A 22,327-nucleotide genomic window follows, 5' to 3' on the forward strand; every position below is an offset into this window, starting at 1 on the left:
AGGTTGATTTTAGAGAAACTGTCTGGTTGTATGTCCCCGAGTTACACTGCAGTGCTAAATGTTGGAGCGAGGCAATACCGGGAGAATCCAGGCTGCAGGCTTCACCCAGGGAGGGAGGGTGAGGGGAGGAGACGGAGAGAGGAGAGAGGGGGAATGAAAGGGGAGAGAGAGGGACCAAGACCGGCGAGCGGGAGACAGGAGCGGAAACCACAGAGGTAGAGTCAGGGCCGACACTGAAGAAACGTAGATGCACAGGGAGGGGCCGATATTAGTGTACAGAGAGAAAGAGGGAACACGGTGCGGTGACACCTAGCCTCGGAGACAGTGGGAGCTCCGAGCCCACGGAGAGCGGGGGAGTTCCGCTTCCTCCCGCCCCAGCGGCTCCCGCCCCGCCTGGGCGCAGCCGGCCGTCCCGGCTCCGAGGGTGCAGCGCGCCCGGGCGCAGCGCGAGTGCGTGGAGCCGGGCTGCAGCACGACCCCGCCGCTCGGGTTTGGGTGTCCTCAGGCTCCGCGCTCCTCCTCCCCTCCTCCAGATGGGACTGGCTCTCCTCTTTGCAAAGCCAGGCTCGCGGGGAGACGTGGTGAGCAGTAGCCAGCAGCTGGTGTGCCGTGGACGCCGCTGACCGCCGCGCGCCCGGACCGGGTGTCCACATGAGTGCCTCTCCCAGCAGATCCAGGTAAGAACTTCCTGACCTTCCTGAGCCCTAGGAGGAACACACATGGATGCCGAGTGATGGTGAGGGATCCGGGTGAAACTGGAGGCTGTGGAAACACTGGAGTGGGGGGTGGGGGTGCTGTTACATCGGAATTTTCTTAGTGAAACATCAAAGTTACCTGAGGGCCAGGTAAAGCTATTAACATGGATTATGGTTTGGCTGAGGTGTCCCGCACCTGAGAGTTTGTGTCCCCAGGAAACCACTGAGATAGATAGATTATCTCCTCCATGAATTTCTGGAGGTGGCGGAGCTGGCTTCCTTCTCCCTTCAGTACTGGAGATGGGCACAGAACAGGTAGAGAGGACAGGGTTGGTTGAGCATGGAGATTGCCTCTCCTCCTCTCTATCTTGCTGGCAAAAGTTTGAACTGGAAGCACTGGCTTCCCTTGTTCTGGGCAGTGCTGCCATCTCCCTACCTGGCTGCCCCATCAGTCTTACGCCTGTTCTGCTTGCATGGTAGAAGTCCAAGATTTGGCAAAAAGACAAAGTGTACATCATGGGGGTACCTAGAGAGACGAGGAAGAGGCTCTGCTTCTCGTTTCCTCTGAGGGTGGAAGTGAGAGATTCCATCCCAGAGGAAATAGAGTTACTCTTGTGGAGTAGATGAAGGAATGAGAAGGTGTGGTCATTAGGATGAAGTTTTTAGAGCCCAAACAACTTGTTTGCACCCATCAGCCAACCTCATGCCTGGATAAACTTCATTCCTCAAAAAGTTCCTCAGCAGGATATGCAGGCGCCAAGGTAACATGAACAAACAGCTGCTTGCTGCCCTCAGGCTTTAGTTTCTGGTGGGCCTGGAGCAATTGTGAAGGACAACTCCACCCAAGGCCCAGTATTGAAGAGGGGTAGGATGGGAGGATTGTACATATCGCGAACGCTTGGCAAATCTCTAGATTTTTTTTCCTCCTAGGAAATAATAATTTTTAAAAAGGCTTGTAAAAAATAATAAAATGTTTCATGACAGCAGCAGATGTAAAACTCCCACCACTCTGGGCGAGGACAAAGAAATTTGTGCAGGGGGCTGAGCTTTCTCCTCTGCCAACGCCTACATGGGTACATCACCTTTTGGAGATACAAATAGTATTTTTAGTGTTTTATGGATGAGGAGCCCTTCTCCTGGGAACTTTTGGGGAGGGGCGGATCTCAGCTGGGGCTCTCTCTTTGAGTTCAGGAAACTGAATAGTAGAAATAGGCTGAAAATGCTACATTTCTACACACTACCCCAAGGTCCCACTGTACTCCTAAGCTGATATAGAAACTCACTGTGGAACAGATATAGTCAAAGAGAGGCACTGCTGCTTCCTAGTGTAACACACACCAATCTCTCTCTCTTCTCTCTTTCATTTAATAATATTTAGGAGGTTAGATAGGAAAGTGTAGACATGTAACTCTTATTCCCTCTATTCAACTATGCCTCCTGCCTTTGTTCCTTACTTGAAGATCATGTCTCTTGCTTGTACTGAATGTTCCTATTTATGGGACCTTCACTGCAGCTTAGAGCTTTAGTTGCTTTTGATGGTGTACAGCGAGATTTCTAGTGTTTGCCCGAAGGCTCTTTCCTTTGGCGCATTTATTCGTAACTTGCTTAGGAGATCTCATCCTCACCTTGCAATTTGGATGAAGAGTTCTGCTGGGCGTCACTGGTGTTCAAGAGATCCAGGTCTCAAAAGGGCGTGTGGTAGTTCTAGTTTTTTCCGTCCGTGCTCAAAAGCTGTTTGGTTTTGGAGATTTGGGGTTGTGCTTTGGTGATAGTGTTGGAAGGAAACCATTATGAGCAACTGATCAATACCTAGCCAAGCTGGGGTGCCAATTTGACATTGTCACAAAAAGTGAGTGCCCTATTTGGTTGCCTGATCAGCTGTGTTCAATGATCATAGGCCTGGAATGAAATCACATTCTTTCTTTCCTTCTTTCCTTCCTTCCTTCCTTCTTTCCTTCCTTCCTTCATTCCTTCCTTCCTTCCTTCCTTCCTTCCTTCCTTCCTTCCATGGAGTTTCGCTCTTATTGCGCAGACTGGAGTGCAGTGGTGCAATCTCGGCTCACTGCAACCTCCGCCTTCCGGTTTCAAGTGATTCTCCTGCCTCAGCCTCCCGAGTAGCTGGGATTACAGGCACCCGCCACCATGTTCAGCTAATTTTTTGTATTTTTACTAGAGATGGGGTTTCACCATGTTGGCCAGGCTGGTCTCGAACTCCTGACCTTGTGATCCACCCACCTCAGCCTCCCAAAGTGCTGGGATTACAGGCGTGAGCCGCCGCGCCTGGCTGAAATCACATCCTTCTAAGGAGATGGCATTTGTCCCTGCCATCTCCTTCCAGCCTTTGCTTTTCCACCATAGTAGTCATTTGATGTCCTTGCAGATTAGCTCACTGGTGGGCCCTCTCAATACACACATCTGTAATATGTATGCTTGTCACTGAAATCACCAGCCCTAGGTCTGCAGCTGCACTCCAAAGGTGTTTCCACTGCGCTGCTCCCACTGTCGGCTGCTTTTGCACAGGTGGCATGCAGTTTTCAGTGTTTGTGTCTTTGGGCTGCTGTTTACAACACTGCTAGGAATTGTCACCCATTCTGCTTGCCCTGCAGAAGAGGTCACTTTCTCCTGGGGTGTCTGCTGCACTTCATACTCTTGCTTTTCATGGATCTTTCAGCTTGATCAAGATTTTTACTTTCTTCTTCTCCTTTCTCCGTCTTGCACCTGTGGACTGGTGCATCAGGAAACACATTTCTTTTCCTGTCTAGGCATGGTCATTCTTCAAATGGTAATAAAAGCCTTCATTCCTTGATTTGATCCAGTGCCCCGATATGTACAAACCAGAAACACTGCACATATATTTTAGCTGTAAGAGTTCCATATACCCTTTATTTTGGTGTATACAGACTCTGACTTCCAAGGTGTACTCCAGTATCTGCTCTGCTTCATACCTGGTGGGTCTGCATTGCACATCTGCATAATGAATGGACGTTGCCAATAACAGGCAGGAGGAGTGGAAACAGTGTTACTGCAGAGAAAGAGAAAGAGAGAGAGAAAGTATCTTAGGAAACGGGATGGTAAGTAGGCACATGGTCTTATGAGGGTCACCTTAATTTATTAAAGCCTCATTTGGTAGGTATGAGAATAGAATTTATTAGTTGGTGGACCACTTGGCAGCAGCCTCATACACAGATCTATAAGATATTTAAATACTTTTCTAGAATGGGTTGACGTTGATGAATTTGTGACATAGTGGTCTGTTAACCATCTTTCCTCTTAGGTGTTCCTTAAACCAACAGCAATGTTGTCTTCAGAAAGTTGCTGGTGATCCACAGTAGGGGAGAGGAATATCTCCAGTTGTTCATGAGCATCACAGGTGAATAACCCATTCTAGGCATACACCAGGCATACACCAGGCATACAGAATGAGCTAAACTGTGTTGGTTTCATCAGCCATTCTAACTGGCTTAAAACTGTCTGAATCCTTTGGCTTGAAACTAGGTCAAATGGTGAGACCTTTTTGAGATCCTAATGGGCATAAAGCAGGAAGTATCTTTCTCCTCTCAGCACCCTCACAGGCTCTTGGTGCAACTCTGGATCTTCTGGTAAAAGAGAAGTTTTTCCTTTCTGAGCCAAGCTTGCCACAGGGTTAATTTGGGGGTGGCCATGGACTTCAGGGGTCAGAATTGGAGAGTGCAACTTGCATTTATTTTTTAAAAAAAGCTTCATAAAAATAAAAATTGATTTATACAAAAACACAAGACCAGTGATGTACTACCTACCTACTCCCCCACCCCATGAGTTGCTGAGCTCAATGGATAGTAAACATATTAATCTCGATGAGGAAGTATAAAAAGGCCATCTTCGCAGCTCATCTGCCATCCAATCTAATTGAACTCTGAAATCCCATCTTTCTAGATATGTTCCATGTCTGGGACTTGGGGAAGGGGTAGGGGATAGGGGGAGAGGCAGGGATGGAAGAGAGCAATTCCTAGAAAACTTTGTGAGATCCACCGAACCTGGAGATACAGGCTGCCCCGGAAGGCAAGGGCAGCCCTGGTGAGGGTGCTGGAAGCATGGGAGGAGAACCAGTCCCTGGGAAGGAGAGAAAGAGAAATGACACATAGAAATGATGAGGGAGGGGAGGGGAGGGTGGCGGAGAGAGGAAGCAAGCCAAAGAGGAGGAGGGAGAGGAAACAGATGGAACAAGAGGAAGATGCAGCGAGCAAACGCAAGAAAAGGCCAAAGAGGGGAAAAGAGCAGAAGATAAGTGAAAGCAGCACCTTGCTTTCAGGTTTTTTCTCTTCCCCGTTTTCCTCTGGCAGAGGGAGAATGCAAGTGAGCCAGCAGAACAGCGTGGTTTTTGTGCTTTGGAGGCTTCTCATTGAAGCTGTCAAGCCTCAACCCCTCACGGCAGCTCATTCTATTTTTATATTTTGCAGAATGGAAATTAAACAAATGACCCCGTGATGGCGTTTTCATGAAGATTTTATCCAGCACACCCACACAGCCAGTGCTGGGGTGGCTGAATATTTAGCATAATATTCTATTTAATCAGATAAGAAGGTATCCTCAAGAGAGTGGCAGACGTGAAGCCTGGGCTTTGATAACCACCTGTAAAGAACTGCTTTGATGAGGGTGGGCAGAAGTCAGAAAGGAACCTTGTTCTCTGGCTTTTGGGCTTGTTAGCAGGAAGAACCCCAGTTAACTGAATTCTGGTGGAGCTTAGCATTTCCCCTCTCATACTCTCTCTCATACTTTTTTTTTTTTTTTTTTTTTTGGCACTGGGTTTGGTTCCAGACTTTGTGAGCCCTCATGGTTCAGTTCTCCTTGGAGATCTCATTGGCAGCTAAAAATGGCTCACTTTGGCTGAACTTGCCCTGAGTGGAAGCCTTGCTTAGAATTTGGGTGCTCACTCTATTTGTTGGCCTGGTTAGGGAAGCTGGTGTGTACTTTGCTGACGGGACAGTGCTTAGGCAGCTGGCATAATGATGCACATCTAGTACTTGGTGAGAACACAAAGCAGATGATATTTTATTGGCTTAGACACGGACTTACTTCCTTAAGTCCCAGAAGATTTAGTAGCAATTAAATGCATGCCCCTTTGCACATAACCATTATCTTGAAGGAAAACAAAAACAAAAACCAACAGTGCATGTTAAGGGGGCCAATCAATCGGACACGGTTGGCTGGGTGGATGTAAAAACGTGAGACTGTTCAGAAGGCTTCTCACTGCCACGCACGTGTTTGTGTTTAACAGGGCATTTATGGGCTCTTTTTCCTTATATATTGAAGGGTTATATAATTCCCCAGCTATTAACCTTTAAAATGCTGTTTTTACAAGTTCAGTACCTAGACTAGATAGCAATAAAGAGTGATGTTGAGTCAGTCTGACTTCAAAGGGAGCGATGGGTGGAACAGTTGGACTCGGAAAGGAGCGCTTCTTCCTACCAGCTAGCCTTGTAGTGGCTGATTTTTCCCTCTGAAATGAAACAGGCTTACTAGCCAGAGACTATTCCCTGCAGTGACTATAAAAAGGTATCTTCGTCTCTGACGCAGGGAGCGATTGAGAGCATCGGCATGAGCCATCTGAGTGTGCGTTCAAAGACCTGAGGAAAGGCAGGATTGACAGTCCATTAAGGGGAAGGCAGAAGCCGCTTTCCTTTTCCTCCTCTAATTAGGCATCCTTGTGCATTTTTCTCTCACCATTCTTTGTTCTTGCCTATCTGATTAAGACAGTTCATCTGGCATAGCTTTGAAGCGAAGGAATGTTTTTATGCACGTTGAGGAAGAAGAGGAATAAGATAAACTCAGGTCAGAACTTCCTTTACTATGTCATTTTCAGAGTATGGCTTCCCAGATACAAGGCTCCATCTTTCAGGTCTCTCTGCTCAGCCATGCTCCAGAGTTGAAATGTTTCTCAGTGGCAGCCCTAGAAGCTGAACGTGACTGTCCCCTTTGCTGCCTTGGCATGTGTTTTCCCCAGGCTCCTCTACTTGGGCCCTGAACCTCTTCAGGCTCCAGTTTTTCAAAAAACAAATTTGCAAAATGAGTTTCTCAACTCGTTTGGAAATAGAGAATTTATACAAAGTCTTTCATTTTTCCTAGTGAGAATGGCATGGTTAACCCTCTCATGAGAATGGCCGATAAAAAAAATCACCTTTGAACTCTTCATTATTCTTATTTTATTGCTACTAAAATGTCATTTGTATCATGACTTATTGCTTACAGCGCTATTCTGTTGTTTCATTTAGTTGTCATAAAAATATTTTGCATAAGGAATTATTATTACCCATGTTATAGTTGCAGAAATTGAGGCCTAGAGACAGGATGCCCCAAATCACATTGACAGTAAGTGGCAAACCAATGTTCTATTTTTAAACTATGATTTTCCACACCATGCTTTCCTTGTAGATTCTACCCTACATTTTCTTTCTTTCTTTTCTTCTTTTTTTTTTTAACAACATCTCACACCGTTGCCCAGGCTGGAGTGCAGTGGCGCAATCTCAGCTCACTGCAATTTCTGCCTCCTGGGTTCAAGAGATTCTCCTGCCTCAGTCTCCCCAGTAGCTGGGATTACAGGCACGTGCCACCACGCCCAGCTAATTTTTGTATTTTTAGTAGAGACGGGGTTTCACCATGTTGGCCAGGCTGGTCTCGAACTCCTGACCTCAGGTGATCCACCCACCTTAGCCTCCCAAAGTGTTGGGATTACAGGCATGGGTCACCATGCCTGGCCTACCCTACATTTTCAATGCCATCTTTTTCTCATAACTTTTCCTATCATCTGTCATTAGTTCTGCACCTCTGCAGGTAGGGGTCTACAAGCATCTTGTTGCAGTTGATATATAAGGGGATTCCCTAAAATATGGATACCCGTGCAAATTGAATTAAAGGAATTCAGAACAGAGAAATAGCCTATATCAATTTTCTGGAGACCTACTGACTTTGTTTTAGGTTTTGACATGTTACTCACTGCCAAGTTTTCTTGATATCTAAGTCAGAGAAAATGCTGAATAAAAGTTGGCATTATACCTGCTCCTTGTAACTATGATCTCCCTCCTTTTTTTTGTAGATTATCTTTAAAGGTGACTCCTGCCCCATAGCCTGCATCAGCTGAACGAGTGTTTAAATAAATTTCTATAAGGCAAATAAATTATAGGAGAATTTGAGGGGGACCACCACTTCCAAAAGAAAGCAGAGGCAAGTCTCTTAGGATTTAAGCCTCTATAAATTGGCTTTTTGAAGTCTTTCTTCATCTTGGCTGGGGCCATTCCCTCTATTTGAACTCAGTTGGCAGCAATCAATAGAAAATGCTAATTTCTGGTCCTGGCTTGTCTTTTGCATGCACGAGCTTCCTGCTATTTGTCTGAGAAAGTGCATACCCAGGTAAAAAGGCTGTGCTGATGGCTTTATTTAGCAGTTAGATCAACCCAAGCTGAATGATATATTTTGGCTTGTCAAAAAGCAGGAACAAGTTAGCAGGAACAGTAGGGCTATTTTTTTAGAGTGTTGGCCCAACTGTGATGAGGCTAGAGGACTTATAAAATTAGGTTTAAAACATAATTTTATCTATTCCTTTTCTTTTTCCCAAAGTATAATTCTCAGGACACCGGCATGCTCCATGGGCCTGGGTGTGTAATGCTAGTACTGGGTTTTGACTTTTCTGTCTGAAGCCTGATATCTCTTAGCAACAGCCAGATTTAATTTAGGTATCAAACCTTTGGGCTACCTTGTATAACTGCACTGAAATGACGGGACTGTGATCAAGTTTTGGCAATTGATCTTCAGAGAAGATGAAAGGTGGTACAAACAAACATGAAATAGGAGAAAGAAGAACACAGACATTTGTACTTTCTATGGATTTTATTCCTCTGTGGGCAATGGAAAGAAGTGCGTTGATGGATTGAAATCTAGGTTTTTCAGAGCACTGGTGAAGTGCTCTTGTCTTCTATTCTTTTCTACTGGGGTATCTTGTCTCTACCAATTGTAGACAGGGTGTAATGTGTTCTTACTCCAATATTATTCTGTTCTTGTTTATTTCTGTCATTATTTCCACATTATCATTTTATATTATTACAACAAACATTTGTTAAACAAGAAACAATGGGCCAGGTGTGGTGGCTCATACCTGTAATCCCAGCACTTTGGGAGGCTAAGGTGGAAGGATCGCTTGAGATCAGGATTTCAAGACCACTCTGAGCAACATAGTGAGACCCTTTCTCTACAAAAATAAAGAACTTAGCCAGGCATGATGGCATGCATCTGTAGTCGTAGCTAGTTGGGAGGCTGAGGTGGGAGGATCACTTTAGCCCAAGAGTTTGAGGTTGCAGTGACCCATGATTGTGCCACTGTGCTCTAGCCTGGGCAACAGAGCAAGACCCTGTCTCAAAAACAAAAACAAAACTGGAAACAAGGTACGCCTTGGGGATACAGACTTGAATAAGACATCATTCTTTCTTCATATAGCTCACGGTCTAGGAAGGAAGATAAACGTAAAGCAGAAGGGTCAGACACCTTGTTAATGACTACGAAGAGGTAAGAACAAAGTGTCATAGGAACGCCAAGTCCAGAGCAGTGAGCAGAACAGCCCAGTTGAATCTGAGAAGGCTTTTTCAGAAGAGGTTATATTTGAGCTGGGTTCTAAAAGGTGAGTAGGCGTGATCCAGACGGAGAAGGGTGAAATTGTATTTCAGGCAGATGGGATAGCATGTGCAAAAACATGGAGTTGTGAGGTACTTGACGTGTTCGCAAAGAGTCATTTAGTCAGACTCTAAGGCGTCTGTAAGAGAGGCAATGAGGCCGGCGTGATGAGTTGGAGCCTGCTTGTGAAGGTCCAGTTATGCAGCTTGTAGTTAACTGAGGCAACACCATTTTTTTTTTCTTTTTTTTTTTTAGCAGGAGGGTAAGAAGAACAGATTCGTTTTTTAGGAATATAACTCTAGAAGCAGTATGGAAGATGAACAGAAACAAGGACAGTCCAAAGTTATGTCCAGATGCCATGAAGGGGGTTGCTGAGTGGTCCGGGAGAGACCTGATGGAGTTTGAACTCTGGCAAGAAAGATTGGAAAGTATCATCCAGATCTGAGAGTTAAAGAATAGTCATCAAAATTTGGTAGCAGGTGGATGGTGGAGGCTGTGGGGAGAAAGAGGAGGAGCCAGGGCCGGGCACGGTGGCTCACACCTGTAATCCCAGCACTTTGGGAGGCCTAGGCAGGTGGATCACGAGGTCAGGAGTTTGAGACCAGCCTGGCTAACGTGGTAAGACCCTGTCTCTACTAAAAATACAAAAATTAGCTGGGCGTGGTGGTGGACGCCTGTGGTCCCAGCTGCTTGGGAGGCTGAGGCAGGAGAATCATTTGAACCCAGGAGGTGGAGGTTGCAGTGAGCCGAGATTGCACCATTGCACTCCTGCCTGGGCAGCAGTGCGAAACTACGTCTTAAAACAAAAAAAAAAAAAGAAAGAAAGAGGAGGGTCCCTAGACTGCACTAATATTCTAGCTTGATGTTATCTGAACTAGGTCAATGGCCATAACTCGAGATAAAATGTACTGAAAAGTCAGGATTGAAAGATAAGTTAAGGCTGGAACAGTGGTTCACAGCTGTAATCCCAGCACTTTAGGAGGCCGAGATGGGCTGATTGCTTGAGGCCAGGAGTTTGAGACCAGCCTGGCCAAATGGTGAAACCCCATCTCTACAAAAAATACAAACATTAGCTGGACGTTGTGGTGTGTGCCTGTAATCCCAGCTACTTGGGAAGCTGAGGCACGAGAATCGTTTGAACCAAGGGGCGGAACTTGCAGTGAGCTGAGATCGCATCACTGTACTCCAGCCTGGGTGACACAGCGAGACTCTGTCTCAAAAAAAAAAAAAAAAAAGAAAGAAAGAAAGAAAGAAAAAAGAAAAGTAAGGTAATGAAATCAAAATTTGAGCAGGATGAGGACTGGAAAGAGGCCATTGGAGTGAAGATTTGGGGTTTCATTCATTATCTTGGCAAAAATAGTGTCAATGAAGTCCCAGGGTAAGAAGATGGGATAGGAGCAAGACAGAAACATTGTACAGAGTTTAGGACTTGAAGGCAGTTGAGAGTTTGAGCTCCCTACACTTTATATTTGAAAGAAATAAAAGGAGATGGAATGACAACTTACAGGGGAAGAAAGAAAAAAATTGAGTTTTCAAAAGCGGGAAATCAGGCTGGGCGCAGTGACTCATACCTGTAATCCCAGCACTTTGGGAAGCCAAGGTAGGAGGGTCACTTGAGGCTGGGAGTTTAAGACTGGCCTGGGCAACAAAGTGAGACCCCATATCTACAAAAATAGAAATGTAAAAAGTTAGCCAGGCATGGTGGCATGCACCTGCAGTCTCAGCTACTTGGGAGGCTGAAGTGAGAGAATCACTTGAGCCCAGGAGGTTGAGGCTGCAGTGAGCTATGATCACACCATTGCACTCCAGCCTGGGTGACAGAGCAAGATCCCATCTCTAAAAAGAAAAAAAGGAAATCGCTTGAATATGTTTATCAATACATAAGAAATATCTAGATAGGAAGAGGTTGCAAATATAGAAAGAAGAAGAGACAGCTAAGAGAAACTTGAGAACTCAGAAGGTAACAGAATCTAGCAAAAAATAAGAACAAATAAACAAAGGAAACTGAGGGATTAAATTTGTAGAGGGAAGAATGAAAGGGAACCAATATTCATGGTCCGCCAAGCATTGGGGCTAGGTATTTTACATTTATCAATTTATTTAATTTTCGTTAAAACCCTATAAAGTGTGGCCAGGCATGGTGGCTCATGCCTGCCATCCCAGCAATTTGGTTGGCCGAGGTGGGTGGATTGCTTGAGGCCAGGAGTTTGTGATCAGCCTGGGCAACATGGCAAAACCCCGTCTCTACTAAAAATACAAAAATTAGCTGGGTGTGCTGGTGTGCGCCAGTGTTCCCAGCTACTCAGGAGGTTGAGGTGGGATGATCCCTTGAGCCTGGGAGGCTGAGGTTGCAATGAACCGAGTTCCCGCCACTGCATTCCAGCCTGGGCTCTCCAGCCTAGGCAACAGTGAGACCCTGTCTCAAAAAAAGGAAAAAGAAAAAAAAAATCTATAAGGGGAGAGAAGGAATGCCCCTTTCTTGGAGAAAATGGGAAAACAGCAAAGATGAGTTATGCTTTCAGAAGTGCAGATGTGAAGGACCCCTGGAAGTCACTTCAAGAGATAACTTCTTGGCCGGGCATGATGGCTCATGCCTGTGATTCTAGCACATTGGGAGGCTGAGGCAGGCAGATCACTTGATGTCAGGAGTTCGAGACCAGCCTGGCCAACATGGTGAAACCCTGTCTCTACTAAAAGTTCAAAAATTAGCTGGGGATGGTGATGCATGCCTGTAAGTCCTAGCTACTTGAGAGGCTGAGGTGGGAGAATCGCTTGAACCCAGGAGGTGGAGGTTGCACTGAGCCGAGATTGCGCCACTGCACTCCAGCCTGGGTGCCAGAGCGAGACTCCGTCTAAAAAAAAAAAAGAAGGTATCTCTTTTCTTTTTTTTTTTTTTTGAGACAGAGTCTCACTCTGTCGCCCAGGCTGGAGTGCAGTGGTGCGATCTCGACTCACGGTAGTCTCTGCTTCCCAGGCTCGAGTGATTATCCCACCTCAGCCTCCCGAGTAGCTGGGACTACAGTCACATGCCACCACACCTGGCTAAGTTTTTGTATTTTTGCTAGAGACAGGGGTCTCATGTTGCCCAGGCTGGTCTCGAACTCCTGAGCTCAAGCAATTCGTCCACCTCAGCCTCCGAAAGTGCTGGGATTACAGGTGTGAGCCACTGCACCCGCCTTCAAGAGTTATCAAGAGATAACTTATATTTCCTCTCTGAAGAGAAGGTGAGGTCATCTTCTGAGAGTGAAATAGGGAGTGAGGTGGGAGTTCAGAAAGAATGGAAACATTTTTGAAGAGTCAAAATTATTGACTGGGGACAAAGGAAAAGATTTCCATACAGTGTTCTGTTGGAGTTGGAAAGCATGCTCTATGTGGCATGATCGTCTCCATCTGCACCATACCCCATGAGCAGCGAGTTGGGGTCCTCTTTGGGTAGATGTTTTGGGAAGGTTGGCAGAATCACAAGGCGCTGAGCATGCTGTTGAGACCCAGGGGAGAGAAAAGCTAGAAGGTGCCTGAAACTGAGAGAACGATGAGATAGAAGAAGAGATTTAAGGGAGGAATAGAATGAGAAGTGTCAATGGATTGCAGATTGAGATCTTGACAGATCTCAGAGGCACTTTAAGATTCTAGGCTGACACTGGAGAAAACGTGGCTTCAGCAGGATGCATGTCAGTGACCACCTACTTTAAACTGACGCTGCTCTTATTTACATGAACAAAATATGGAGCTGTTGAATTGTTGAGAGGGTGACTGAGAAAGGCTGTGAAAATCCAGGTTGGGTAATCCCCACCATCTTGGATTAGTTAGTGTGGGCCTCTCAGGAATCAGATAGGTCTCACGGCCTGTCTGCCAGGTCTTATGATTATGTACAGGAAAAGAGCCCAGCTAATAGGTGTTTTGAAAAGCTTCTAAAACCTATAATTGTGAGCCTTTTCTACCTTGGACTTTTGAAGGTTTAAACCACAGAATTTTTTTTTAAAGATTGAATTATTTTATGTCACAATGCCTTACAATAAATTTGTCTCTTCCAGAGAACAGTTCCTATCTCTCACTTTATGAAATTTAAGGCCCATGAAGTGAATTTTCTAAGCCATTCCCCATACCTCCACTCCAGCCAATTAATATCATGGTTTTCATTTTCATCCAATCATGCGTATTCTGTGGGGTTGGTTCACCACACAGCCACATGCTTTTTTACAAGTGTTGTCACCAGGTGCCAGGCATAGGATGAACCTGCTGAGGCAGACAAAGGATCTTTCTGTCATGCAGGGAACAGCACCAGCACGTGAGAGCCCTGCCTCTCTGGCCTTTCTGGCTTGTCTTGTTAGAGTTCTCCATGATTTGTCTATCCTTACTCTCTGTCCTTACCCCAGGCTCAGCCTCAAGCTCCCCCTGTATCTAGGTGTTGGATCATTGTAACATCTGCAGTTTGGTGGAGCTGCATGTCTCTGTTCTACATACAAATACCAAAAGAACACAGGTCTCTAGGTATCTGTGAACAACTGACATCATCCAAAAAGAGCTTTAAAAATCAGGGGGAAAAAAAATCTCTGTTGTGTTTTATCTGCCTGTTGCTTTGATTACAGAGCACTGAAGCAAGGTTTTAAAATGTCCTTTCTTTGTCAACCTGTTATCCTGCCTTACAGGTGGTTCTGATTTCTTCCACTGTTATTACAGTAGGAGACTAAATGTAATTACCCAGCACTTCAATTTAGACGTCAAACATGATTATACAGAAAACAATCTGTTAGAGTGTCCCAATGATTCAGTTGTTACTTGGTTTTATGGTGAATTCTAGATAAGAAATTCTAAAAATTAGGATCTCAGTTGCCCTTTATGGCTTAACCTTTATATGTTCCTGGCCATTTAGGAACCTAGATTCATCTCATTTAAACTTCTACAGATGAAGGAAAAGAGACCAAGAAAATGGAAATCACTCATCCAGGTTCAGAAAACTGTCTGGGAGTAGGTTTGGGACTAGCACCCCCATCTCCTGATACAGAATTTAATGCTCTGCAGCTCTCTGGGGAGGAGCCCCACCCTCTAGTTGCTGGAGAAGGGGACTCAGAGGTGGTGTGGAATGGTGCTCTCATTTAGGGGACAGCTTGTGGGGCAACATGTAAAGTATTCTGGTTCTCCATTGGCCTTACAAGCAGATTATCTTGTAAAGTTTTTCATCAGTACCCACCAAATCTCTCCCCTCCTTCCCTCGTTTTCTGGTGGTGTGTGTTTAAGGTAAAATAATTCGAGCAGGTAAATTTTGTTTTACCACCACACATTTTAATATCATATGCATATGAATAGCAAATAAAAATTAATCTCCTGATTATTTATAATATGTCACTCTCTGTTAACAGGCAGAGATTTGTGTTAATAATTGAGAGCTCTCTGGCTGGGTGCAGTGGCTCATGCCTGTAATCCCAGCAATTTGGAAGGCTGAGTTGGGTAGATCACTTGACGCCAGGAGATCAAGACCAACCTGGCCAACATGGCAAAAACCATCTCTACCAAAAATACAAAAATTAGCCAGGTGTGGTGGCACATACCTGTAATCCCAGCTCCTCAGGAGGCTGAGGCATGAGAATCGCTTAAGCCCAGGAGGCAGAGGTTGTGGTGAGCAGAGATCGCGCCACTGCAATCCAGCCTGGGCCACAGAGTGAGACTCTGTCTCAAAAAAATATATAAATAAATAAAATAATGATAATAATAATTGAGAGCTTTTTTTTCCCTAAAATTTCACTGGTCTCTTATACAACAAAGAGGCTAGAACTGTGTCTAGCAGCAGTAAGGTTTACCTGGTCTTACAGCTGGAGGGCGTGGGGGTGTAGATGAGATTTAGATAGCACGGGCACTGGTTTTTCTGATGGCCAGTCAACTGTTACCTGGCTTCTGATCTGCCAAGGTATGGCACAGACTCTCTGTGATCTGCCCAGGAGAGGAGACTGAATCAGTGCTATTACAACTCTGGGGTTCCCTTTCAGAAAAGGTAGAAGTTCTCCCAAGTCACTGCTCAGGGCCTTGTCAGTCAGTTTGGTAGATTTGATGTTTATTGATGCAGAAACAGGGACCAAGGAAATGTCCCTAACTCTGGGATTTTTGTCACTTTGCAGAAAAGGCATAGTGGAAGAGGATAAAACATTCTTTGAAAGAAGGAAATCTCCAAGGTGTATGTATGTCTTACGTACTTAGGTGGGAGAAGGTTATTTGACTATGAACAAGAAATTGAATAGGAACCAGTTAAATTGCTGTAAGAAAATTAAGGGAGTCCTCTAAGAAAGTGTCACCCCTCTGCCTCCCTAGAATAGGAGTTAATGAGTTATTCTGTGAAACCCTCAACAAAATCAGATAGGCTTCCTTTGCTAGAGCTTGAGATCCCTGAGTTTAGCTATACAGCATGTGTGGTCATTTTGGAGGATTGTTTTCTATTTGCTAATTATTTGGCTCTCCGATTTTGCTTTTCCCAGGGAGAATCCCATCTGGATAAACTATCAGTTAACAGCCATGTAGTCATCCATGTTAATAGCTTTACTGAGTAGCTAGCTACTCAGACATGCTAGCCGTGTAGAGAAATGTGAGATGCGGTAGGTGTTTCAATATATCAACGGTACCTATGGTTTGATTATTTTCCTGGTCTGTTCAAATGCTATTAACTGCTTCCAAAATGTTATAAATGATGTGTTTGTAGTGTGGATTGTTTCTCTGTTATCTACATTAGTGTTTCTGTCTGTTCTTAAATCACTCATCAAATACTTTTGTGTTGTATCTGTTTCATTCTCCCCTGCCCCAGTCAAACTGAGCCTAGTATTATGAGGTAGGCCATTTTGCTGTTGAGTCTTGAAGACAAAGAATGGTAATGCAAAATAAACATTACTACTTATAGCCCCCTTCCTCTCTCATAATAAACCCTGTCTCTGTTGAACTTTTAACTGCAACCACAGTCCAGAGTTTCAAGGAGCCATCTCTCAAACATGGGTATCATTAAGGTCCAGAGATTTCTAACCACAGACTTACTATCTTTGGAATAAAAGCCTGAGAGCAGCCTAACTCACGTCTAATGCAGGAAGGGCAAGTTAAAAACAGCCTTGGCATCCTTGAGATCACTGACCCTACAGGCATTATAGCCTTCGAGTTTTATGTTGATAACAGCCTCCTAGTGTACTTGTCTGCTATTTGGTTAAATTATTGCAAAGCAATAGACAGCGACCCTCTGCTTTTATTTCTAGCTCACTTCAGGGTAGGGCTAATGAGCTTTCACTCTGGGCTGAGTGCTTGGGTCATGCGGTGACAGATGTAGGAGAAGCAATCCTAGGAATGAGCTATATTAAAACATAATCTAAGGCTCTGGTGCTGCATTGCCATGAGGCAGGGGCAGGGTGGCGTCTGTCTTCCCCAATGTCGCAAAAAGCAAAGTAGTCACAGAGTTTCAACAAAGCATGTTCATTTGACCTTGGCATTGATCCAGGTCTGATCTATTAATATATCGGAAGTAACATGATCTTTACCATCCTTATCATCATCGTCACTAACAATCTTTTACTTATTTTTTTACTAAAAATCTTTTATTGAAACTTTTACTATGTGCCAAACACTTTGCTAAGGATAGTATCTTCATGATCTCACTTAACTTACAACATTAATAAGTGAGTATTATTAATTTCCCAATTTTAGAGAGGAGGAAACTAAGATTAGGGAGACTAAAAGACTTTCTTAAGGTTATTTTTACTGGTTTGCAGATCTGGGGTTCAAATCTAGGTCTGATTTCAGAGCCTGAGCTTTTAACACAACTATGTAATATTAAACAAATAAATCAACCAGCGTGGTGGCTCACACCTGTTAATCCCAGCTACTCAGGAGGCTGAGGCAGAAGGATGCCTTGAGGCCAGGAGTTTGAGACTGGCCTGGGCAACATAGCGACATCCGGTTTCTATTAAAAAAAAAAAAAAGAGAGAGAGAGACAAGCAAGCAAAGAAATCAGAAACTATTTATCTGGCATCTCCTCTTTGTAAGATGCTATATTAGATTTATGGGGTTGGGGTACAAAAAAGCATAAGTTACTTTCCATCCCCAAATGGCTTTAAGTGTTATTGGCCAAGAAGTCATTTAAAAGATAACTAGCAATGTACTAGATGCCAAGTATGTGGAGCATAGTAAATATTATATGAATAAAGAGGAAGTTTGGAGAAGGTGAGAGTCACACTGGGCCTTGAACACTGGGCAAGGTTTATATAGATGGAAAATAAATAAGAAACACATTTCACACCAGGGAGGTGATGTGAACAAATCCTAAGGATGAGGAAGTACAAGGCATGTCATGTTGTTGAAGGTTGGAGAATGATGGGAATGGGGTAGATGAAGAGTCAGTTATCCAGGAAAGAAGATTTCGTGTACTCATCTATTTGGCCCTCAGATATTTACTGAGCGCCTGCTATCTAAAGTTGTTTCTGGGGGAAGAACAAGAGAGAAGGGTGAAAAGGTAGATTTTTTTTTTTTTTCTAGAGTTGTCTGGCTGGCCTGCCTCATGCAAACATGTTGGGCATTGGCATTTGGTCAGCAGCCTCTTCTCTTAACTTCACAGTTACGCACACTTGCTGGAGTATGTTCTGGCTCTGACCTTTCTTCCCTGGCCAATATGTCAGAAGGAAAGAGACCAGCTTTGGTATATCAATCTTACTGATTTATTTCTAAAGTTGAAAAAAAAAATCAAAGCAATATAGCAGTGTTACAAAAATGTTTAAAAGAAATGGGCAATCGCCCATAGTACTACCTTCTTAATATAACTAAGGTTTCTAATCTTATCTAGTTTTTAGCATGGAAATAATGCCTTTTTTACATGCTTCTAATCAGATGGTGTGTACAGTTTTGCATCCTGCTTTATTTACAGTTAGAACTCATGAAAATGTGTTGAGTAAATGAACATTGATGCATAGTGTTTACGGGAACCAGGTGTACTGCTTCTTCTCCGTTGTTAATATAAATTGTTTTGAATGTTCTCTATTTTAGTGGAGATGGGGTCAGTGAAGGTTTTCAGGCATCCTACTTTTAAGGTATGGCTTTTGAATTCTGATATAGACAATCAGAACTATCTTAGCATGGATTCAAGAGACTTGAGAATTGAAATCCTGATGGGCAGGAGCAAGATAAATATCACTCTAGTTCCGTCTATCCCTAAGGAGAACCAGCTTAAGTGCAAAGACAATCTCTCATTTGCAAATATGGGCATGATTCCTTTTTTTGCTTTTAATTGCCCAAATCTTGCCCCTTTGTCCGGCATCTGGTCAAGGAACAGGGATGTTCTCAGATAAGGGACGTGGAGGAACTGGGACCAAGTCCTTGGAATTTGAATTTTTCCTCCCACGGTGGTTGTCTGGGTTGCTGTTCTTGCCCACTCTGTGATCCAAGTAGTTGCTGAGTTCAGAATTGCCATGGGCTTTTGGAAACCTCAGTAACTGCTAGTTAACTAAAGTAACAGGTGTGAAATTAGTTCTGTGGTTCAGTTCTGCCAATCTTAAACCCATAAAAAGTACAGAGTTCTACGTGTATTAATCAGCAGTATCCTTCTCTCTCCCATCTATTTTCGCCTGCCTGAATAATCTCCAAGAACTACTCTAAAAGAACACAAGTATTGACTTTGACAAATTACACCTCCCTTTAAACATTCCTCTGCTCAGCTTCTGAATTCTTCTGACAGTCTAAAAAATCGGTCCAATAAGACAATATTATTGCATTTCCTTTAGATTGATTTATCTTGGGAGCATCTCCTCTTTCTTGTCTGTACACCTGGCACTGAGATGGTAGCTGGTATAAAAATCCAAAGATAAATGCTTAAAAACATCAGCGACCAAATTAATTCAGGAATTTATCTTACTCATGTGAACTTAATGATCATCCTCATGTTTGATGAGATGTTCTGGGTGGATAAAGCATCAGAGCAAAGAGAGCAAAATGCGTGGTGGGTGCAGGAAAAAGGAAAGTTCCCTAGGAGGAACAGAGTTGAGCAGTCGCCAGAGTATAACTCAGTAGTAACATCACCAAGGAAGAGAAGGGGTCTGTGATGCACAGGAAGCCAGCGCCAGGCCTGGTGAATATCAAAAGCAGCAGATGGGGAGACAAGGAGGCCGGCTGGAAGGGAAAGGGTGGCTTATTGTCCTGCTCTGTTTATCTGTTGCTTGCTTTTATTGAGCACCCAAGAGGACAAATCTCTGAACTAGAAGTGCTCCCTGACCTCTTCCTGCAAGTAACATTCAGAAGAGCCGGAAGATAATATACACTTAGAAGGTCCAGTGGCTCTCCATTTGTTATTCTTCCAGTGGAAGACCCTGAACGAGGAACTTGAGGAGAAAGATTAGCCATCTAAAGAAAAGACTTGCAAAAGATCTCAAACTCAAATGAAATGGATCGCCTTCCACCACCATGCGCTTCCAGCTGAAAAGTGGTCATGTGTGTGCATGGCAGTGGCTCTGCCACCTTCTATGTGGCTCCTTTGTGTTTTAGACTGAGTATGGAAAGGTGCTCAGCACACTCGGTCCTTTTTTCCCTGTTAGCATAGGTATATTTCTGTGTCCACAGGTACAAAGCCAAGGACATATGTGTTCTAGTGGTCAGAACACTGGACTTGGTAATGGTTATCAAAGCTACTATTTATTAAGCGTTTTCTCTGCACCAGGGAGGTAGTTGAAGGTGCTATCTTACTTCTGAAGATGCTGAGGCTTGAAGACATTGATTAACTTACCAAGATCGTGGAATTAGTAAGAGGAAGACCTGCATTGGCACCCAGGTTCATCTGACTTCAAAGCCTGCGTTTTTTTTACTGCCTATGGCAATCTGTCTCCCAGAAACCAGAACAACTAGTTTAAATTCCCAGCTCTGCTACTCCCTAGCTGAATATTTCATGACTCTGGCCCTCAGTCTGTCAAATGGAAGGATTGTGCTAGGTGTTTTCTAACATTCCTACTAGTTCTCAAGTCCAGTGCACTGTCTAAGCCTTTTATCAGATATATGATTTGCAAAACTTCTCTCCAATTCATCAGGTTGTCTTTTGCTTAGTTTTAAGCAGGACTTTCATGAGTATAATCTCAAGCAGTCTGGAATGTATGGGGAAATGGTAGGAGAAATTCTTTGATTACTATTTGTTGAGCGCCTCCCCAAGGATATAGCAGAGACCAAAACTGTCATGGTTCGGCCTTTGAAAAACCAATGAAGCAGGGAAAACAGCCACTGAATATGTTACAAGGGTTGAGTGTTATGCAGAAAGATTACAGCATATGTAGGCCCTTCTGAGGGTAATTCATGTGAATCTGGTTCAGCCAGTTCAGTGAACATCTGCATGTATCCCAGACCAAGCAAGCAAAAGTATTTATTTTATTTTCATTAATTTTTAAATTATTTTTCTGCTTAGAGTCTTCTCATGCACAAGAGCAATAGGATTTAACATCTAAATGTAACAGGTGTGACAGGCCACCTGTGTTCAGTCTTCTCTTATTATTCTTCTCTTTTTTGAGGCTTCTTACATACCCCAGTTTTGATGGGAGTTGGCAGGGCATGTGGAGTTGTACAGTGTCAGTCTAAAGAGGAACAAGGGAAGATGGAGATAAGGAAGAAGTTAAAGTTAAATCAGGGGTTAAAGTTAGAGGGATGGAATGAGGTAAAAATAATGAGTTATACCTTAGGAATGTCTCCCAAATTCTCGCTTACTGCAGCAGGAAGCGTAGGTTAGAAGGGAGAGAAGAAAAGAACCACAGATTCACAGTCTCTCTGATTTGAACGGGACCCAATAAGACATGTGGTCCAACCTCATCTAATTATTTAAATGGCATCTGCAACATCCCAGGAAGGCTTTCAGTTTGAATGCTTTCATTGACGGATGATGCCTACCTGACAAGGCAGGCCATTGGATTGTAGGGCAAGCTCAGGCTGTGAAGAGAGACACTGCTTTTTGTTGAGATATCTTAAAAAAAAAAAAAAAAAAAAAAACTTCTGTCTTCTAGCTTTAATTCTGCCCTTCTGTGTTCTTTCACTTAATGTTTACAAAGTTCATCCATGTTTTAGCATTTATCATCACTTCATTCCTGTTTATTACCGAATAATATTTCATTGTATGGTTAATATCACATTTTATTTATCCAACCATCGGCTCATAGATATTTGGGTTGTTTTTACTTTTCAGCTATTATGAGTAATGCTCCTGTGAATATTAGTGCACACATTTTTGTGTGGACATGTTTTCATTTCTCTGGGATATACACCTGGAAATGAAATTACTGGGTCATATAGTAACTGTATGTTAAACACTTTGAGTGACCGCCAGACTGTTTTCCAAAGGACTGCACTATTTTACATTCAGTGTAAGTATATTGCATATATATGTGGGTTCTAACTTCTCCATCTCCTCACCAGCACTTGTTATCATCTGTCTTTTACATTATAACCATCCTAGTGGCCATGAAGTGCTATCCATTGTGGTTTTGATTTGTATTTCCCTGATGGCTCATGACGTTCAGTATTTTTAAATGTACTTATTGACCATTTGTATCTATTCTTTTGAGAAATGTTTATTTAGGTCCTTTCCCCAGCTTTAAAAAAATTGTTATTTTGTTATTGAGTTATAGCTCTTTATATATTCTAGACACAAGTCTCTTATCAAATATATGATTTGCAAAACTTTTCTCCAATTCATCAGGTTGTCTTTTCATTTATTGATGGTATCCTTTGAAACACGAAATCTTCTAATTTCGATGACGTCCAGTTCACTCACCTTTTATTGCCTGTCCTTTTGGTGTCATAGCTAAGAAACCATTGCCTAATCCAAGGTTACAAAGATTTATGCCAACGCTTCTGAGAGTTTTATAGTTTTAGCTCTTACATTTAGGTCTTTGATCCTCATGGTCTATTTTTGAAAAGCAAGTTGTATGACATTTAAAACCCAGATACTCAGTCCTCATTAAAACTTCATCTGAAATCAAGATTAGAGGAAAAAGTTTAGCAGAGTCCTTCCT

The 22,327-nt window shown here is 43.4% G+C and overlaps 1 protein-coding gene across 4 annotated transcripts in view; it reads left to right on the plus strand.

The window, feature by feature from the left end:
* The first annotated feature begins 225 nt into the window (after positions 1-225).
* The window catches only part of GRAMD1B (GRAM domain containing 1B), a 270,435-nt gene continuing 248,333 nt past the window's right edge, over positions 226-22,327 (plus strand). The window contains exon 1 of one of the 4 annotated variants that reach the window (XM_063608847.1): positions 226-677. Coding sequence is in view for 3 of the 4 variants with exons in the window: in XM_008973380.5 (XP_008971628.2) it covers positions 652-677 (26 nt within the window). In the remaining variant the exon portion in view is untranslated. The remainder of the gene's footprint in view (positions 678-22,327) is intronic. The other 3 variants (XM_008973380.5, XM_057299276.2, XM_057299277.2) reach the window with 3 other exon arrangements.

This window comes from Pan paniscus, chromosome 9 (assembly GCF_029289425.2).
Source record: "Pan paniscus chromosome 9, NHGRI_mPanPan1-v2.0_pri, whole genome shotgun sequence".
In the NCBI taxonomy this organism is placed as follows: domain Eukaryota; kingdom Metazoa; phylum Chordata; class Mammalia; order Primates; family Hominidae; genus Pan; species Pan paniscus.